Source organism: Abrus precatorius, unplaced genomic scaffold (assembly GCF_003935025.1).
Source record: "Abrus precatorius isolate BTA unplaced genomic scaffold, Abrus_2018 Scaffold11, whole genome shotgun sequence".
NCBI lineage: Eukaryota > Viridiplantae > Streptophyta > Magnoliopsida > Fabales > Fabaceae > Abrus > Abrus precatorius.
In genome coordinates this window covers 28,265,882-28,285,440 of record NW_020874303.1, presented here as the reverse complement: position 1 = coordinate 28,285,440, position 19,559 = coordinate 28,265,882, and the positions used below count along the sequence as shown (strand labels likewise).

General features: G+C 32.4%; 2 protein-coding genes across 4 annotated transcripts; both read right to left on the bottom strand.

The window, feature by feature from the left end:
* Window positions 1-84: 84 nt before the first annotated feature.
* On the bottom strand, window positions 85-9,102 carry LOC113853553 (methionine aminopeptidase 2B-like). The gene is made up of 11 exons (XM_027483971.1): window positions 8,976-9,102; window positions 8,846-8,879; window positions 8,652-8,759; window positions 6,944-7,043; window positions 6,440-6,585; window positions 5,201-5,292; window positions 4,993-5,087; window positions 3,549-3,645; window positions 787-930; window positions 483-700; window positions 85-201 (listed from the first exon to the last, which is right to left on the bottom strand). The coding sequence occupies exons 1-11, from the start codon at window positions 9,100-9,102 to the stop codon at window positions 91-93; spliced, it is 1,272 nt and encodes a 423-aa protein (XP_027339772.1). The 3' UTR covers window positions 85-90.
* Window positions 9,103-10,652: 1,550 nt separating this feature from the next.
* Window positions 10,653-17,695, bottom strand: LOC113853551 (methionine aminopeptidase 2B-like). Of its 3 annotated transcripts, none has more exons than XM_027483968.1 (12): window positions 17,535-17,695; window positions 17,230-17,466; window positions 16,618-16,654; window positions 16,424-16,531; window positions 15,998-16,097; window positions 15,299-15,444; window positions 14,038-14,129; window positions 13,830-13,924; window positions 12,584-12,680; window positions 11,641-11,784; window positions 11,336-11,553; window positions 10,653-11,056 (listed from the first exon to the last, which is right to left on the bottom strand). In XM_027483968.1, exons 2-12 carry the CDS (start codon window positions 17,354-17,356, stop codon window positions 10,946-10,948), a joined length of 1,275 nt encoding a protein of 424 aa, XP_027339769.1. In that variant the 5' UTR covers window positions 17,357-17,466; window positions 17,535-17,695; the 3' UTR covers window positions 10,653-10,945. The 3 variants fall into 3 exon arrangements, with proteins under 3 accessions (XP_027339769.1, XP_027339770.1, XP_027339771.1); XM_027483970.1 differs by lacking the exon at window positions 17,535-17,695 and having other exon boundaries at window positions 10,711-11,056; window positions 11,336-11,411; window positions 11,498-11,553; window positions 17,230-17,465; XM_027483969.1 differs by lacking the exon at window positions 17,535-17,695 and having other exon boundaries at window positions 16,618-16,651; window positions 17,230-17,465.
* Between the last annotated feature and the right edge of the window lie 1,864 nt (window positions 17,696-19,559).

The following is a 19,559-nucleotide window of genomic DNA, read 5'->3' as shown; positions in this document are numbered from 1 at the left end:
ATGATCTTTAAATTACGTATCACATTAAAGGAAAAAATAATGGTACAATGAGTATCACATTAAAGGAAAAAATCAAACTTCAAATCCGCATTAGTAATCATCACCCTTTGATATAACTTCTTTGCATGTTGGTCGGAGTAAGATTGTATGTTCAAATTGTGATACATAGCTTCCTTTAACGTCACACAGAGGAGGACAAGGCTACATGAAGAAAAAAGGTAATACAATTAATCTTTCACAAGCATAATTTCAAACAGTTAAAAGTAATCTGCTGGCAGATTTGGTGTAAAATATTGGATCAGAACTAAATTAAGTCAATGAAAGATTTCAAATTATCAACAATGTACACTCTCGGGTTCACAGTTACCAAATACCCCCTTAGACCATTTTTTTTTTTTCATTGCAACAATGCGTTCAACTTAATGTCTTTAAAAATCTTTATATCCCAAAATTTCTTGATGTTTGTAACTCCAGATGCGTACCTGAACAATGCCAGAGTCACACAGATTCTTTAGTGCCATTAAGTATTTGGTCTCTCCTAGGCGATCTAAATACCGCCTACAAAAAGCCAATGTAGAGAAATTCTTGTTTATAGTTGCTAACAGTTGCTTCGCTCTAGGCAATCTCAGTGGGATATGGCCCACATCAAAAATTTTCATGTAGTGGCTCCACTCCAGGTCTTCTCGCACGTATCCTTTCCCTAAACATTAACATTTAAAGACCAATTCTATCACGTATTATTACAAGCCAAAATAGCAATGAAACACCCGAAGAAACTACTATTACCAGTTGAAGCAAAGGTTTCAATAGCAAAAAATTCACCCTCTTCCATCTTTGTCTGCTCCCCTCCTTTCACAATGGGAACAGATTTTTCAGCATGAATTTGGTAGCGGCCAATGCTATGTCCATTCAAATTCCGTATACTCTTAACTGCAATTACATTCAATTGCAATATATCACTCTGTATGACACATAATACTGGTAAATATTCATATAAGATCCATCACAGAATAAGAAACTAACAAGTTGGCATTTAATATTGTTCTGTCAATCAATATATCTTAAAATTTCAGTTGATAATAATGTGACCACTAAATAAAATTTTACAGGAACTAAAATTTTGAAGTCAAGGGGAACCCTGATGGTTCTGTTGCTTGGTTAGAAGCTTTTTTGGTTGTCAAAGGTTGTGCCTTAGCCTTTGGCCCTTGGTTAAACTTGCTTTTGTTAGTTTATCATTCTTGCTGCCTTGCATAATTGATTATTGCTTCTCTCACCAACTTGATAGTAAGAATATTTTCTTGCATTGTGATCTTTTAGGAAGAAGTTTACATCTAACAAACTTCATGATCATTGTTTAAGGGGGGTTAATGAAGGTATGTAAGCTACAAAAGCCCTTTTATCAGTTGAATAAGTATCTTGGTTTAGTAGATCTAATGATGTTTCCATTGAGTGTGGGAAGCAGAGGAATACTTACAATTATCATTCAGCTGTTTACCAAAGTCTTATTCTAGGCGTATTCCTTGGCTGTGCCCATTTGACGATATTATTATATTATATGCAGTGATGTGTCTTTGCGTTCATTGGTGCCTCTTGAAACTTTCTTTCATACTCTCATCCAAACTATAGGTACACTGAAATATTTTTTGGTGATGAAGGTATCCAGAAATAGAAAAGGGATTTTATTTAAACTTTCAAAGAGGGTATACTCTTGATTTACTGAATGAAAAAGACTCGATTGAAGAAGAATGTTGTGATGCCAAACATGAAGTTAGGAGCTGAAGATGTAAAGAAGACCTTGTTTATTTGCAAAAAGTGGGGGCAAAATAAAAATCTTCAAACAGTAAAAAAAATGGGCTTTATGTTGACAACTATGCAATTCAATTTTGTTTTTTCATATATTGAAGTACCATTTTGGGGAGGCGGGGGGGGGGGTGTGGAATCCATATAAGATTCAAGGGTATGGTAGATTTGAAGGCTTTTATAAAGGAGATTGAGCTGGTTACCTACTTGATAAGTGATTGCTTCTTGAAAACTACATAATAATATTTATTCCATTTACCAAGTGAACTAGATACATTGTAACTAACGAAAGAGTTAGAAATAGAATTTTTAATTACGTTCTCTTGTAAATTACAGTGTGTATTTAGTAAGATTTGTAATTCTCTTGTATATAAATTCCTAGAGGTGAAGCATATTTTCGCTCAGGCATTTCATAAGAAAACATTTCCTTTATTCATTTTAAAACTCAAGTTAGTATCTGTTGAGAATCTTTGGAGAACCATACTATAAAAGGTAGTTGTTGTAGTTAAAGAGCCTAAGGCCTTATAGACTCCATGCTAGAATCCCATACTTCTAAAGTAGGACTCGAGTCTCATACCTTTTAATCATACATTCTGCCACACTCTACAGCCTTAGTGCCCAAGTAGGCTAACTGTGCACTTGCCCCCTAGCTAGCCTCAAATGAACACTGCATAACATCACCACCCACATTGCTCTTTTGCAGCTGAGAGGCTTGGTAGAACACTTTGATACCATTTGATAAGAATTTTGAGAGAATCACTGCCCACATTGCTCTTGTAGATGGCTCTATGATTAAAGCTACTACTACCATTGGTCATGTTATATTTTATGCATTGGTGATATGTGTGTGTGTGTGTGTGGATATCGAGTCATGTTACAGTTCATTGCTCCTACAATCCAACACCTCTCTTCTGTTCCAACCTAAAAACTTGATTTTGACAACCCTGCTAATAAACACTTTAAGGAGTGATCCTGCAAATGAATATTTTAGCATCCTTATTCAATAATTTTATGTCTTCCGATGGCATGAATCATCGATCTTGCTGCCTACTTATTTCACAAAAAAAATGGTCTTGCAGAGAGAAAATGACATGACCTTTATAGTACCCATACGGCCATACCTTACTAATTTAAGCCAATGCTCTCTGAAAATTCAACCAAATGTGGTTCATACTAGTGGTTACTTGATGGTTCATGGCTTCTTGGAGGACGACTAACCTTTCCTATGTATTTTGTTGCAAGCAGTGGCAACATCAAAATAAGATTACATGAAAGTGAAAACCTAATAAGATATTTAATATTAAGCTTTTGCTTGAGGATGACTGTTATTGTTATATAACTTAATACTATTTAAGAGTGACAGTCATTTTCTTCCTACTACGCAATATGCTTGTATGCATAAATTTCTAAACAAGGACAAGATTTGGCTCATTTGTCACTTTTTTCCATATTTATCATCCCCTTTTATCAAAAATATAAAAACTAAAGCAATTTGCAAGCAAAATTCGTAGCTTCCAAAATCAATCTATTGCGTTGAAACAACATTTAGTAGATGATTTGTCATGCATGTTTACGATGTTAGGGCATATCAACCATGAACCCTTAACATTTCATCTAATGATAATGAAAAGCAAATTTTATATTTGTTTCCATTCCTAAAATTCAATGCACGGAAAATAGATTGAGAATAAAAGATCCAAATAAATAAAGGCAAACAACGAGCAAAACCATCCCTACAAGCATCATACCTTGATACACCTTCCCGTTAATCTCAACTTCGTAGGACTCCATGACCTCTTGAATTGCGGCACCAACATCACAAAGGCGCACATCGATTCCAGCTTCCTATATGGTATCCACATGTCAAATGCATTTAGTGTGCATAGAAATTAGTGTCTAGGAAATAGCACTCACTTATCCTTTGTCTTGTAAATTGCATCATGAATAGTGTGCAAGTGCGTGTGTTTTGTGTGAATGAAGTCGAGTGTCTTTTTACTCAAGCTATTTAGTTTTCTCTTTCTCAAATTCAATTCAACTAAAATTAAATCCAAAACATTTTCACTGTTGGGCTTAATATGGACAACTGCTGCTATTCTACTGTCCTTGAGATGAAACTATAGAGAAGAAGCCCTTCTATGACCAGGAGAAACTATGAGATGCACTCAACTATCAACCAAATTGAGGGAAAGGAGTTTATCAATATATGAAATAAATGAACTGAAAAATGAATACGCACAGATTCAAAGAATGAAAAAGAAAATGAACTGAAAAAGGGAAAGCTCCTTCAGCAAGTGTGGACATGGATTAAGAGTCAAAGTAAGAAATCATAAATAAATGGCAACCGTTATGGCCACAGCCCCTAATAATTTGTTCTGATTCAATTCATCCTCTGCAAGAAAGATCCTCCATAATTTTTAGTGGATTAACATAATAGCAATCAAACCATAACTCTGCATCACTTTTTACCAAAAAATCTGAGTGCAGACAGCCTAACAGTATGTGGCGAAAAACGTAAAAAGACAAGCCTCTAAGTCTTGTTACTTGGCAGACAATAAAATTCAAATAGCCTTCAATCTTAAGAATGATTTTTATCACAAATCTTTATGAAATAGTCATCTATACAAGTGTTCCATGCCAAGTACCTAAAACAATAGCACAATAAAAGACAATATTGCAATTTGTTAATTAATCAGGATGCATTACTTTAAAAAACAAAGAATTAGGGAACAATAATCCTGACGTGGCATAAATTAGATAATTGTTAAATTTTTTAATTGATAAAAGAATATTTCAGAAAGAGAATGAAGTTACATCTACACTTGTTGATCATACAGCATAAATGGATGGTACTGTTTAAATTGGTGCTCCAAGGCAAGCATGCTTAATCTTAGAATTCTTAAGTGATAAACTATCAAAAAGTAAATACATTTTGTTGATATAGATAATACGAATCAATTTCTTTTATTTCTATTATTTGTATCCATCTCTTTTTAGTTGTATATTAAATTCATTCATATATCTTTACTGCTGGAAGTTAGCAGTAAGTTTGCCAAGGATGCTCTTTGTCCATACTTCATTGCACTGATGATTACTCCTCATCCAGGATGTCGCAATTAATTAACCAAGTAGTGTCAAAAACATGATATAACACCCTTATTTTAACATTGGGTTGCGCTTTTTTCTAGAAAGTACCTTAATACCAGTATTGGTTGCTTCACGAGAGGCTTCAAGCAGTGGATCGAACATTGGGTTGAATGCCACAGTAAAAGCACTGTCAACTATGTATCCTACAAACAAAATTCATGACAAGGTGTTGAACAGAATAATACTAAAATACGCACACCAATTACTAGCATTATCCCAAAAACGCTAGATCAAATAAAATTTTCCTGTTTATTACCATCTACATGGGTGCCAAAATCCAACTTCATCACATCATCATACTGAAGTATAGTCTTATCCCCTGAATTTGGGGTCCAATGAGCAGCAACCCTGGACGAGTAAGAGTCTCATTAAGAAAACAATTCTCGGAAGAAACCACAAAACAACAATTGAAGCCTTTTCGCAGTATAGAGGTCAGCTACAAACATTATATGAAACAATTGTTTTACATAAGAAAAGCTAACTCTTTGTAAAAGCCACTTACATCTAAATCGTTTTTAAGGGTATCACTTAGAGTTTTTCTTGGTCTACCTCTACCAATCCAAGAGTAAACTCTCAAGTCAATCCTCAAAATTGTATAAGAGGATCATTTTAGTTCTTAAAATTTTAAAAACTTTTTACTTTTTCAATGACTTTGCAAAATGTCATTCATTTTAGTCATTTTTTCACTATCTTTTTCCTTTAAAAAAAAATACTACAGTGAATGTCACTTTGCAAAATCAGATATTAATAACAACCATAAAGCTTTGTCCTATTAGATAAAGTTAACTACATGATTACACAACTTCATTAAACTCGGTTAAAAATTAAATTTTCCAAGATATTACCGTGAGATCTCTTTTAATAACTTCATTTAAAGTTCTAGATCTCCCCTCTACCTCTCTTTATTAATTAAAAGTCATATCATTCACTTTTTTCACTAGTGCCTCTAATGACATTTTTTGTATGTGTCTAAACTACTTCAATCGATTTTCTATCAACTTCTTAGTTTAGTTTTTTCAACATTTTCTTTTGTACAATCATTTTTTTTTTCACTGTGATTATTTTTCTATCTTCGTATTTTTTATTTATGCAATTCTCTTTTTTTTTTGTTGTCCTTTTAAAATTTAATATTTTTAAAACTTCAGAAATTAAATTCTCAACCCATTCGATCTCAATGACTAATTTACTGGATATTTTAGAAATTATATTGGTCAAGTTTTTTAATTATGATTTCTATCTGTCTTTCTCACATCTCCAAAACATTTGAGATGTGATTCCGCCAACTTTTTTCTTAATATGTGCGGTTCCTACATTTTCTCAAATACATTCATTCCTGATCTTAACTTTTCTAGTAAGATCACTCATTCAACACAAAATTCTCATCTTCACAACATTTATGCTCTGGCTGGCCCTTCATTGCCCAACATTTAATACCATAAAGCAAGAAACCACAAAACACAAGATAAAAATTGTAAACTTTTTTATACAGCAGTACCAATTTAAAGAGCATCCTGTGGGGAAAGCAATGCCTGCTTGAAGGCCATCCTCTGATATTAGCTTACGAACTGTGTTCTCCAATGTTTCGCATAAGTCAATCATTAGCATTCCAGGTTTTATAATGTTTTTCATATATTTGCGAACCTACTTAGAAATAAAGAAAGTCATTATAAAGAAAGTCATTATACAGATCTATTGTTATAGCACCAATTTATATCGAAGAATAAATATACTTTCCAAGAACTCTTCACTTGAATGTAAGGGAAAATCAGATTAAAAAAATTTAGACAAAAGGAAAGTTGGATTTTTTCTTGGTCTTAAAATCTAATGGGAAGTTCAAGGAACGAGAAAGCAGAGATAAAAACGGTCAGGCCCACATTAATTCTTCCTCCACTTTCCACTCTTTATTAACATAGAACAACCTTGTCCAATTTTCCTTTTAATCAAAACTAGCCATCAAAACAAAGGGTTAATGCTAGAAAGTAACAATAAAAATTACAACCTGGCGATGAACTTCTGCTGCTCGACGAACCGAATTATATAATGGTTTCTGAAGGCGCTCCAGTTCTCTCTTCTCCTCTGATGTGGTTCTCCATAGATTACTAGCACAAAAATTCCAATTAAAAATATACAGATATTTTTTAAAATTTACACAAGATATTTTAAAAACATTCAGAATCTAGTTGTTGTTAATGTTGTTCATCGCTGCAAGTATCTCATTTATGCACTCCTCACTTGTGTAAAACAAAGTTGGCCATGAAATTAATTTACCAATAGTATGCTCTATTCCTTCATTTGGGTTTGTTCAGATTTGAGGTGCGACTCTAGATTTTATAAGGATTCACGGGTGAGCAAATCAGGATTTATATCTTTTCTACAATTTTCCAGTATCTTTTCCTAACGAAACACAAGCTTTGGAACCATAATCTCTTGGAGTACAACCTATTTCCAGTCAAAGCAGTTAATGGTGGTATGTAGTGTGGAACAGCCACATCCAAAAATGTTAAAAATTAGGATATTGGTTGGGTTGGTCATTTGTTAAATTTGAAGTATTTGAGTCCCTGTTGTCATAAATTGCTTAAGTTTTGACTCGTCAAATGAACTGCCAACATACAAATACAAGTACATAAAAAAATATATAACTACAATTCCAAATTAGGCTTAAATGTAATTTTGATCCGCACTAAAATACCAATTTTTGGTTATAGTCCTCTAAAATTTGGGTATTGGATATGTTGGTCATTTGTTAAAAGTGAACCCTTTCAATCCCTGTTATCATAGATTTGGTAAGTCTTGACTTGTGAAATGCACTGCCAGCTAAAATTTGCCATGCAGCTCACATCACCCACGATCATTGTCACATCTCCTCTCCTTCACTCATCTTCTTTCCCTCCTCTCTTGCAAAAGTTCACAGACCTTTCCATGAACATTAAGGTGGAGTCTGAATCCACAATATACCCATCTTTGCTATTGGAATCTGATTCAAGATACTTGTTGTGGAGAGTCTCGAGACACTATATAGTAGCCAAAACTCTTAACCCAGCGATGTTGGGTTTACAGACTTGGCAGCATAATTGGAAATTGGGATGAGAATGCACAAACATTGTGGGTTTTTATAGTTAAAATTTAGGTACGTACTCTTTCTTACTTATTAAAATTTATTGAAAACTTAAAAAATATAAGAGAAAAAGATTAATTTAAAAAAGAGCAAGACCCACGGAATTTTTGTAATTAGGGTGTTACAAGCATTGGGCCCTATTTCTAGGCACATCTTAACAAATAAGCTGTTCAAGCTGCTATTAACTTGTCTTTGATCAGTGGATCTCATTCTCCAAAATAGGGATCAACGCCCACAGCCTGAAGGTGAACTGTTAAAAAGTTCAAATAGGCCATTTTGAAAGTCAAACCACCATAATTGGCCATAATCTCAACTTACCAAACAACGCATCTACCTCATTCGAAAGTAGTTTTCTTACAATTTTTTTATTGTGCATAGCTAAGTTGTTTACTATTTCAGAGGGTTTTATTTAACAGGAAAGCTTTGGTTAGCCAACATGCTTCCTCTGTGATGGAACTTTTTTTTTTTTATAAATATAAAATAAATTCAAAGAAAAATAAAAAACAGAACCACAATTCACTTTAATCAAATCCACATCAAATTTACAAGGAAAATTTCAGGTACTGCTTAAATTTATTCATCATCAACTTACTCGTCTTTGTACTGCTGAATTTCACCTTCAGGGAATTCTCCAGATGGAAAAAGGTCGACAACAGAAATTGATGGTGGATCAGTCTGCTGTAGAGGTTCTTTCTTTTTCCTAATCACACGGATAAAGTCAAAGCTTCAGATAAACTTCACAGTTAAGAGAATAATCTCTAATAACAGAAGAGGTCAAATCCTCACTTGCTTTTAGCTTTCTTCTTTTTCTTCTTTGAAGCTTGTGTCAGAAGAGAAAAATGCATTAATAATTCAAAAGTAAAACATCAAATAATACATTCCGTTAAGCCACAAAGGCCATATATAACATTATTACCTTTAATGTCATCTCCCTGTGTGTGTGATGGTGGAGAAAGGTCAACTACCCCTTCCACATGACTTTGGAGCTCTGAAGCTCCATTTTCTTCTACCAAATTGTTTGAATGAGAATTTCCCTCTGCCATTGAAGAAGTCCTGGAAAAGGATGAGAGCAAGGACGCGGTCTGCTCAGGTGGCTTAGGACAAAATTTGCGTTGTGAATTTTTTGAGTTTGAATATTTATTTTGAATGATTAAAATAAAAAAATTTATAGAACCCGAAGTAACCACAACTATCCACGACCCCGCCAACACCGATCAACGATCAACGATCCTTTTCCCGTAGCTTAAAAGAACTCGGTTGTACCATCCCAACTGAAGGTACGTTCGAAGTTTGGGGTTTCGTGTTTGTTGTTTAAGCTTTAAGCTTTAGAGGTCTCGTTGCAGTAAACATGAGCATCCCTTTGACTCAGTTGCCGCCAGTTTTGAATGTAACCACAAATTTTCAAAAGTATCATTACACAGTAATTTTGACTTGCAGTATTTTAATTCTCATACTTAATGAAGTTTTTTCACAAAATTAGGTAAGATTCCCTTTTATGTTTTGTCTATCTTTTTTATATTGTGGTGTAATCATGATAATCATGTTTGTATTATCACTCTTTAAACAATTATCATATTAGAGTATCCTTAAATTTGTATTCACATATCAAGTAAAAAATAATTATTATTTTTGTACGACAATATTATACATACGTTTATACATTCATGAAAGTTAGGGAAGAAAAAAGAGAGAAATATAAATAAAAAAAATAATGCAATGAAAAAAAATAAGAGATTATAAAATATTTTATAAAAATGGTATATAGATAGCATAACTACCGATCAGTATCAAAATGTGTGATATATAGTTAATTTTAATCCTTTTTATTAAAATATATTTGCTAATTCTTTATAAAATAGTGATGTTCAACTAATAATTTTACAGCACGCCAACTAAAAGAATTTATTTATTTTTTATTTCTTACCTTGCACTTTATTGAAAATATAAAAAAAAAAAATAGAATGTTTCTTTCGGTCACCTTGTAGTGTAACATTCTTATTTAATATATTAGAGATACATAAACAGAATACGTTGTATTTGAAATGTCACATGACCATCTCTAGTTTAGTCAATAAACAAATTCTAACAAAGAACAAAAATGACAAAACATTCATACAAACTAATTTTAAAATTCTATTTGAGAGAAAAATATTGATAAATGTGTGATTAATATGTTAAATTCATATTAATATATCATTTTATTTTATTTTTTAAAAATATTTTTAAAATAAAAAATTGTCTTCAACTTTTAAAAATTACATTAAATCTGACTTTCATAGACAAATTTGAAGTTTTAGACTATCCAAATTTATTTAATAAATTATAGCAAAGGACTCTTAAAAATTTCCTTTTAAGGGCTTAATTATGAAAAACTTGTGACAAAATTTGAATAAAGGGAAGATATCCAATTCCAACTTTATAGCAATTCTTGAAGACAACGTTTTACCTGTGATTTTCTTAGCTCACTACAAAGGAGCTTTTTGTAACAAAACAGGCATAAATCGGGGTAAAAATTATGGTGCGACACAAGATTTGAAGAAAAGAAAGCACATGTTGAGAGAAAAACAATTGAAATAGCTTTCCAAATATACTAGCACCAATGCATATCTCACATGATATTGCATTATACAAGCAAGTAGGTTAAACGGGTGATGTTTTATAAATTTGATAACACTTAGCAGTAAGATGACATTGTTAGGGAGGACTTTCTAATATGATATTATAGCGACTGAAGATATGTCCCAATTATTAAACGAGTAATGTCAAACTCAGCAGGCACATCTGCAGTTATAAAACTAAGACGTTGATGGTATAGTGAAAACAGTTGATAAAAATAATGGTACAATGAGTATCACATTAGAGGGAAAAAAACACTTCAACTCCGCATTAGTAATCATCACCCCTCGATATAACTTCTTTGCATGTTGGTCGGAGTAAGATTGTATGTTCAAATTGTGATACATAGCTTCCTTTAACGTCACACAGAGGAGGATAAGGCTGCATTGAAAAAAAGGTAATAAAATTAATCTTTCACAAACATAATTTCAAAGAGTTAAAAGTAATCTGCTAGCAGATTTGGTGTTAAAATATTGGATTACAACTAAACTAAGTCAATGAAAGCTTTTCAAATTATTAGCAATATACACTCTCGGGTTCACAGTTACCAAATACCCCTCGACACCCTCTTTTTTTCATTGCAACAATGCGTTCAACTTAATGTCTTCAAAAATCTTTATGTCCCAAAATTTCTTGATGTTTGTAACTCCAGATGCGTACCTGAACAATGCCAGAATCACACAGATTCTTTAGTGCCATTAAGTATTTGGTCTCTCCTAGGCGATCTAAATACCGCCTACAAAAAGCCAATGTAGAGAAATTCTTGTTTATAGTTGCCAACAGTTGCTTCGCTCTAGGCAATCTCAGTGGGATATGACCCACATCAAAATTTTTCATGTAGTGGCTGCACTCCAGGTCTTCTCGCACGTATCCCTTCCCTAAACATAACACATTTAAAGACCAATTCTATCACGTATTATCACAAGCCAAAATAACAATGTAACACCCGAAGAAACTACTATTACCAGTTGAAGCAAAGGTTTCAATGGCAAAAAATTCACCCTCTTCCATCTTTGTCTGCTCCCCTCCTTTCACAATGGGAACAGATTTTCCAGCATGAATTTGGTAGCGGCCAATGCTATGTCCATTCAAATTCCGTATACTCTTAACTGCAATTACATTCAATTGCAATATATCACTCTGTATGACACATAATACTGGTAAATATTCATATAAGATCCATCACAGAATAAGAAACTAACAAGTTGGCATTTAATATTGTTCTGTCAATCAATATATCTTAAAATTTCAGTTGGTAACAATATGACCACTAAACAAAATTTTACAGGAACTAAAATTTTGAAGTGAAGGGCACACTGATGGTTCTGTTGCTTGATTAGAAGCTTTTTTTTGGTTGTCAAAGGTCGTGCCTTAGCCTTGGGCCCTTGGCTAAACTTGCTTCTGTTATTTAGTCACTCTTGCTGGCTTTCATAATTGCTGATTGCTTCTCTCACCAACTTGATAGTAAGAATATTTTCTTGCCTTGTGATCTTTTAGGAAGAAGTATACATCTAACAAACTTCATGATCATTGTTTAAGGGGGGTTAATGAAGGTATGTAAGCCACAAAAAAACGTCATTAAAAATTCATGATCATCTGTCACATTTTCGGTCATCCCCTTTTATAAAAAATATAAAAACTAAAGCAATTTGCAAACAAGATCCCTAGGTTAAAAAATCAATATATTGCAATGAAACATCATCTAGTAGATGATTTCTCATGCATGTTTATGATGTTAGGGCATGTCAAGCATGAAACCCTCAACATTTCATGTAATGATAATAAAATGCAAATTTTATATTGGTCTCCACTCCTAAATTTCAAGGCATGGAAAATAGATTGAGAAATAAAAGATCCAAATAAAATGAAGGCAAACAATGAGTACAACCATCCCTACAAGCATCATACCTTGATACACCTTCCCGTTAATCTCAACTTCATAGGACTCCATGACCTCTTGAATTGCGGCACCAACATCACAAAGGCGCACATCAATTCCAGCTTCCTATATGGTATCCACAACATGTTGGAGAAGTCAGCATATTACATGACGTAATTGGTCCATTCCCAAAACATGACACCACACAGATCAAACAAAAATTTTTTCATTATTTTACATTAATAAAAATTCTATGATAAACCCAGACATACATAGTCATAAACAATTATGTTCACATCAAAAACCAAATATACAGACACAGGTGCTATGTTGTGAACAAGATGATTTAACAGAGGAATCATTGCTATTATTAACATAAAGATAGAAAGACTTTAGTTACATGTCAAAGGCCCTCTAATTCTCATTGCTATTGTCATGGTACCAATTATATTGGATTATTGCAACCATAGTAGTGAATAGCAGCAAAAGCAGGTGCAATCGTGGCAGAGTGGAGCAGAGCAGCTCCCTGCTGCAATTCTAGGGTCATCGCATTGCTGTTTTTTGTAGTGACTATCGCGCCACAAATCGTGGCCGCAAAAGGTCAAACTTTCAGCCATCTCAACCACTATATCAAGCAGGGGCAATAGGGCAAGTTTGTCATCCCTTTCCAAAAGCTTCAATGCATTTTAAGGGGGGCAATCTTGGGATCCTCCCCCCCCCCCCTCTCTTTTTACTTAAGCTATTCAGTTCTCTCTTTCTCAAATTCAATTCAACAGAAGTTAAATCCAAAACATTTTCGCTGCTGGGCATAATAGATAAATTTCTACTATTCTACTATCATTGAGGTGCAACTAATGAAGAGAAGCCCTTTAGGACCAGGAGAAACTATAAGCTGCACTCAACTACCAACCAAATTAAGGAGAAAAGAGTTTACCAATGCATGAAATAAATGAAATGAAAAATGAATATGCACAGATTCAAAAAGTGAAAAAGAAAATGAACTGAAAAAGGGAAAGCTCCTTCACCAAGTGTGGACATGGATTAAGAGTCAAAGTAAGAAAGTTTCATAAATAAATGGCATTGTTTGTTGTTTTAGACAAATGAAGCATAAAGCTACATCAACACTTGTTGATCGAACATCATAAATGTGTGGCATTGTTTAAATTGGTAGTTTTGGGCTGAGCAAGTTGACATTATTAATTAACCAAGTAGTGTCAAAAACATGATATAACACCCCTCTTTTAACAGTGGGTTATGCTTTTTTCTTGAAAGTACCTTAATACCCGTATTAGTTGCTTCACGAGAGGCTTCAAGCAGTGGATCGAACATTGGGTTGAATGCCACAGTAAAAGCACAGTCAACTATGTATCCTACAAACAAAATTCATGACAAGGTGTTGAACAGAATAATACTAAAATACGCACACCAATTACTAGCATTATACCAAAAACAAAAGATCAAATAAAATTTTCCTGTTTATTACCATCTACATGGGTGCCAAAATCCAACTTCATCACATCATCATACTGAAGTATAGTCTTATCCCCTGAATTTGGGGTCCAGTGAGCAGCAACCCTGGAGGAGTAAGAGTCTTATTAAGAAAACAATTCTAGGAAGAAACCACAAAACAACAATTAAAGCCTTCTCTCAGTATAGAGGTCAGCTACAAACAGTATACAAAACAATTGTTTTACATAAGAAAAGCTAACTCTTTGTAAAAGCCACTTACATCTAAATCCTTTTTAATGGTATCACTTAAGAGTTTTTCTTGGTCTACCTCTACCAATCGAAGAGCAAACCCTCAAGTCAATCCTCAAAATTGTATAAGTCAATCATTTTAGTTCTTAAAATTTTAAAAACTTTTTACTTTCAATGACTTTGCAAAATGTCATTCATTTTAGTCATTTTTTCACTATATTTTTCCTTAAAAAAAAAAAAATACTACAGTGAATGTCACTTTGCAAAATCAGATATTAATAACAACCATAAAGCTTTGTCCTATTAGATAAGTCAACTACATGGATCACACAACTTCATTAAACTCAGTTAAAAATTAATTTTTCCAAGATATTACCGTGAGATCTCTTTTAATAACTTCATTTAAAGTTCTAGATCTCCCCTCTACCTCTTTTCACTAATTAAAAGTCATATCATTCACTTTTTTCACTAGTGCCTCTAATGACATTTTTTGTATGTGTCTTAACTCTAAACTACTTCAATCGATTTTCTATTGTCTTCTTAGTAAATATTTTTCCAATATTTTCTTTTATACAATCATTACTTTTATGTTATTCTTTCCCATGAGATCATTCATCTAACTTAGCATTTTCATTATGCAACTCATTTTTCCCATGTTGTCCCTTTAAAGTCTAATGTTTTTAAAATCTTAGAGACTAAATGCCCAACTCATAAAATCTCAAGGACTAGTCTGGGGATTTACTCAATATTTTGGGAATAATTTGGTCAACTTTTGTAATTGAGATCTCTATTGGTCTTTCACACATCTCCAAAATATTTTATGTGTGATTCCACCAACTTTTTTCTTAATAAGTGCGGTTCCTACATTTTCTCAAGTGCATTCATTCCTGATCTTAATTCTATGATGATCACTCATTCAACATAAAATTCTCATCTTCACAACATTTATGCTTTGGCTAGCCCTTCATTGCCCATCATTCAATGCCATGTAGCAAGAAACCACAAAACACAAGATAAAAATAGTGAACTTTTTCATAAAGCATTACCAATTTAAAGAGCATCCCGTGGGGAATGCAATGCCTGCTTGAAGACCATCCTCTGATATTAGCTTACGAACTGTGTTCTCCAATGTTTCGCATAAGTCAATCATTAGCATTCCAGGCTTTATAATGTTTTTCATATATTTGCGAACCTACTTAGAAATAAAGAAAGTCATTATACAGACCTATTGTTATAACACCAAACTATATCAAAGAATCAATATACTTCCCAACAACACCTTCATTTGAAGGTAAGAGAAAATTAAAAAAATTAGACAAATGGAAAGTTAGATTTTTTCCTGGTCTTAAAATCTAATGGGAAGTTCAAGGAATGAGAAAGCAGAAATAAAAAAAATTGTTTGTTCGCATAATAAAACGGAGGGCACAATTTAATATTTTAGTATTATTAATTTATTACTAATATATTCTTGTAATTTTTTTTTTCATCACTTTGTAAAATAGGTGATTTGATTTACACCAAACCCAACTTTCCCATCGTATGTTTTAGAATCAACTTTCTCTGAATATTTTCCCCAAATTCATGGAGAAAAAACAATAGGGGTCAGGCCCACATTAATTCTTCCTCCACTTCCCACTCTTTATTTCCTTCACCCGATCCAAACAATAAACAGTAACAACCGTGTCCAAATTTTTTTTCATCAAAACAAAGGGTTAATGGTAGAAAGTAACAACCAAAATTACAACCTGACGATGAACTTCTGCTGCTCGACGAACCGAATTATATAATGGTTTCTGAAGGCGCTCAAGTTCTCTCTTCTCCTCTGATGTGGTTCTCCATAGATTACTGGCATAAAAATTCCAAATAAAAATACAGGGATATTTTAAATTTTACACAGGAATTTTAAAAACACGAGACTCAAGTAGTTTTCTTACAATTTTTTACTGTGCAAAGGTTAGCTATTTGCTATTTCAGAGGGGTTTATTTAACAGGAAAGCCTTGGTTAGCCAACATGCTTCCTCTGTTATGGAACTTCTTTCTTTTTCTTTTCAAATATAAAACAAATTCAGAGAAAAAGAAAAAACAGGACCATAATTCACGTCAATCAAATCCACATCAAATTTACAAGGAAAATTCCAGGTATTGCTTAAGTGTATTCAACAGCAACTTACTCGTCTTTGTACTGCTGAATTTCACCTTCAGGGAATTCTCCAGATGGAAAAAGGTCGACAACAGAAATTGATGGTGGATCAGTCTGCTGTAGAGGTTCTTTCTTTTTCCTAATCACATGAATAAAGTCAAAGCTTCAGATAAACTTCACAATTAAGAGAATAATCACTAATAACAGAAGAGGTCAAATCCTCACTTGCTTTTAGCTTTCTTCTTTTTCTTCTTTGAAACTTCTGTCAGAAGAGAAAAATACATTCAAATTAAACATCAACAACATAAGAAACGACAGGTACATAATGATACATGCTCAAAATAATTCAAAAGTAAAACATCGCATCTACACAGACTTCGGTTGCAACAGCATTACTAAAATGCATTAAATTAGGCTTAAAATTATTATTTTGCGCATTTTCTTATACTTACAAAACATTAGGTTCTGTACATCACAATATCAATGACCATCCAGAAACAAAGCTTTCAATTGCACTTCCACAAAAATGGTTTTTTATATAAAATGAACTACATCCCAGGTGCTTATGAAAAATAAATCCTAGTACAGGACACAAACGCATTCACTCTTAACATGCAAAAGAGAATATTTTATTATTGGATATTACATTTCAGTTAGAAGATGAAGAAAAAGTACAAGTGAAAATGAAACATAGAAAGAAAAGAAAAATAGAATTCACTCACAGAAGGAATGAATAAGGAATCAAATGGCAATTTAATATCTATAGTGGATAAATTCATTTGCATTTGCACATAATACATTGCGTTAAGCCACAAAGGCCATATATAACATTATTACCTTTAATGTCATCTCCCTCTTTTTGTGATGGTGGAGAAAGGTCACCTGTCCCTTCCACATGACTTTGGAGCTCTGAAGCTCCATTTTCTTCTACCAAATTGTTTGAATGAGAATTTCCCTCTTCCATTGAAAACAAACTCTTACTGAGATGATCGGCGACGGCACAGTGGCTTTGCTGCTCTCAAATGAGAAAGGCGAGGAGTGAGACTTGCTCACTTGCCGAGAAAGAGACAATATCTGACATGTCGAAACCCAAAGATCAAATTTAACAAAGAAGCGTTTCAAGAGCGGACAGGGCAATTTACCTTCAGTGAGAAAATAAGGGCAAAGGAATCGACGACACGTAGCGATGAATGTTCAGCGCGATGAACGACGGCGTCACAGAACGTTGAGCGATAGGCACCCGACAGTGTTCAACTCAGCATAACCTAAGAAAAGCCCCAAGTTAGCCGTCTAGGGCACGCTTACTGCCCAGTTGGGTTTGGACAATATCTAAGTTGAATAATTAAAATTATAAATTTATATGAAGATTTTTTTTTCTTTCAATTATTAAACACTTTTATATTTATTTATGACCTCAGAATTATATTTTTTTTTCATAAATTGTAAAAAAAATTGATATACAGCGTAACATTAGTGGTTGAAATTATTTAATCTTCGACTACCTAGTAATTTTATCTATTTTTTTAATAAATTAATTTTTTATATATTATATAAATATATCTTTACTTTCAATTGGCTATAATTTGTATATTTATGGAATAAAAACAAACAAAGGGGTCAATTTAGCATTAGAAAATGAACCCTTAATTTTGTCATTATTATTTATTGTTTTTACTTTTTTGCTCGAGTGTCTCTGCAGCATACATGGTTGTGAATAACATATATGTGTCATCGTCCATTTACACGTATTTTTTTAGGGAAAGATGCATCTCCAACAACTTTGAGCGACAAACAAGACTAAGTACAATTCTTTGCTTCTATGTCACTAAAATTTTGAAAAAAGTAGTTATAAATTCTACAGCAATGTTGCGTTTCTCAATTAGCATTATAGGACGATACTAACAGTGTTCAGCCGCATGTGGCGGTGGTTATTTCAGTATTGTATCTTTTAAAACAATATCTAACCTTGCTTTTGTCTAATCAAAACCCCCAGTTTCTATTTCACTTAATCAATTAATGATACAAAATCGTGCTTAGCTTTAGCATTTTGGTAAAGCAAAAATATTGAGCTTTTAGTAGCAGAGTGTATGTTAAGATGTGTCTTGCACAGTGTCTTTTCAGTTCTCAGAATATCAGAAGAAAAATCTTAATACATTTACCTATGATGTGTGCCACAAATGTTATATGCTCGTGTAGTTATGTGAATATGATAGTATTGCTGTGCTAGGGCATTTCCAGAAATATCAAAATATTGACACTATGCTCCATAACCCAGAAACGTGTGGATTTTACATATAAAGTTTGAAGGTCCAAATAAATTTAACACATTAAGTAAATATAAAATGTTCTATTATACATTTAAAGTTTAAATGTAACATTAGCTTATAATTCATTACAAAATCAATATTAAAGTATAATATTCAATGATGTCATACTAAAGTTCACAATAATCAGAAAATGAAACTTCTTACTAAGTTAGATCGAAAGTAATATCTATGTAAGTTTAATAGTAAATATTAAATAAATAGAATTATTATTAAATGAAATAAATAATCTATAAACAACTTTAAAAAATACTTAGAGATATTATCAGAAATTATATTACTGTGAATGTCAGGCAAACTTTAATAATTATAAAGTATGTATGTATAAAACAAACACACGTTAAAAAAAAATTTATTATTTTAAGAACATATGAATTATAAATTTTTACTATACTGAGGTAAGAAAAATCTTAACCGTATAGCCTTTAAATTAGAGATTAATTAATATTTATATGAATATTTTAACATTATACATATTTTTATTTTAATTATATGAAATTTTTATATAAAATATTGGATCACAAATTATATTAATAACAAATCTCTCGTTATAAATATTTAATGTAATTATATATTTAAAATTACCACTTTTAATCTTAAGAATTTAAATAAAATTAGACTAGTATTATTTAATTTCTCAAAATAATTATGATTAGTTATTGTATTATCTTACATTATTTTAAAATTTTATTTATAAAAAATAAATACGTAGTTGATTCAGAATAATAAAAAATAATTATATATTATAAATGTATACTTTATTTTCAAAATATAATTAATTTAGTATGTTGTATGTTAAATGAATAAATACATTGTCATGTATAAAGAGTTGAACATCTTGTT

Coding starts and splice junctions, on each gene's coding strand:
- LOC113853551 (XM_027483968.1), bottom strand. CDS start 17,356: ATGGAAGAGGGAAATTCTCATTCAAACAATTTGGTAGAAGAAAATGGA. Junction 15,445..15,997: donor CAGCAGAAGTTCATCGTCAG/GTTGTAATTTTG, acceptor ATTTCTAAGTAG/GTTCGCAAATATATGAAAAA. Junction 11,057..11,335: donor GTGATTCTGGCATTGTTCAG/GTACGCATCTGG, acceptor TTTTCAATGCAG/CCTTATCCTCCTCTGTGTGA.
- LOC113853553 (XM_027483971.1), bottom strand. CDS start 9,102: ATGGCAGAGGGAAATTCTCATTCAAACAATTTGGTAGAAGAAAATGGA. Junction 5,293..6,439: donor ACAGGATGCTCTTTAAATTG/GTACTGCTGTAT, acceptor TTACTCGTCCAG/GGTTGCTGCTCATTGGACCC. Junction 701..786: donor TGAAACCTTTGCTTCAACTG/GTAATAGTAGTT, acceptor GTTAATGTTTAG/GGAAAGGATACGTGCGAGAA.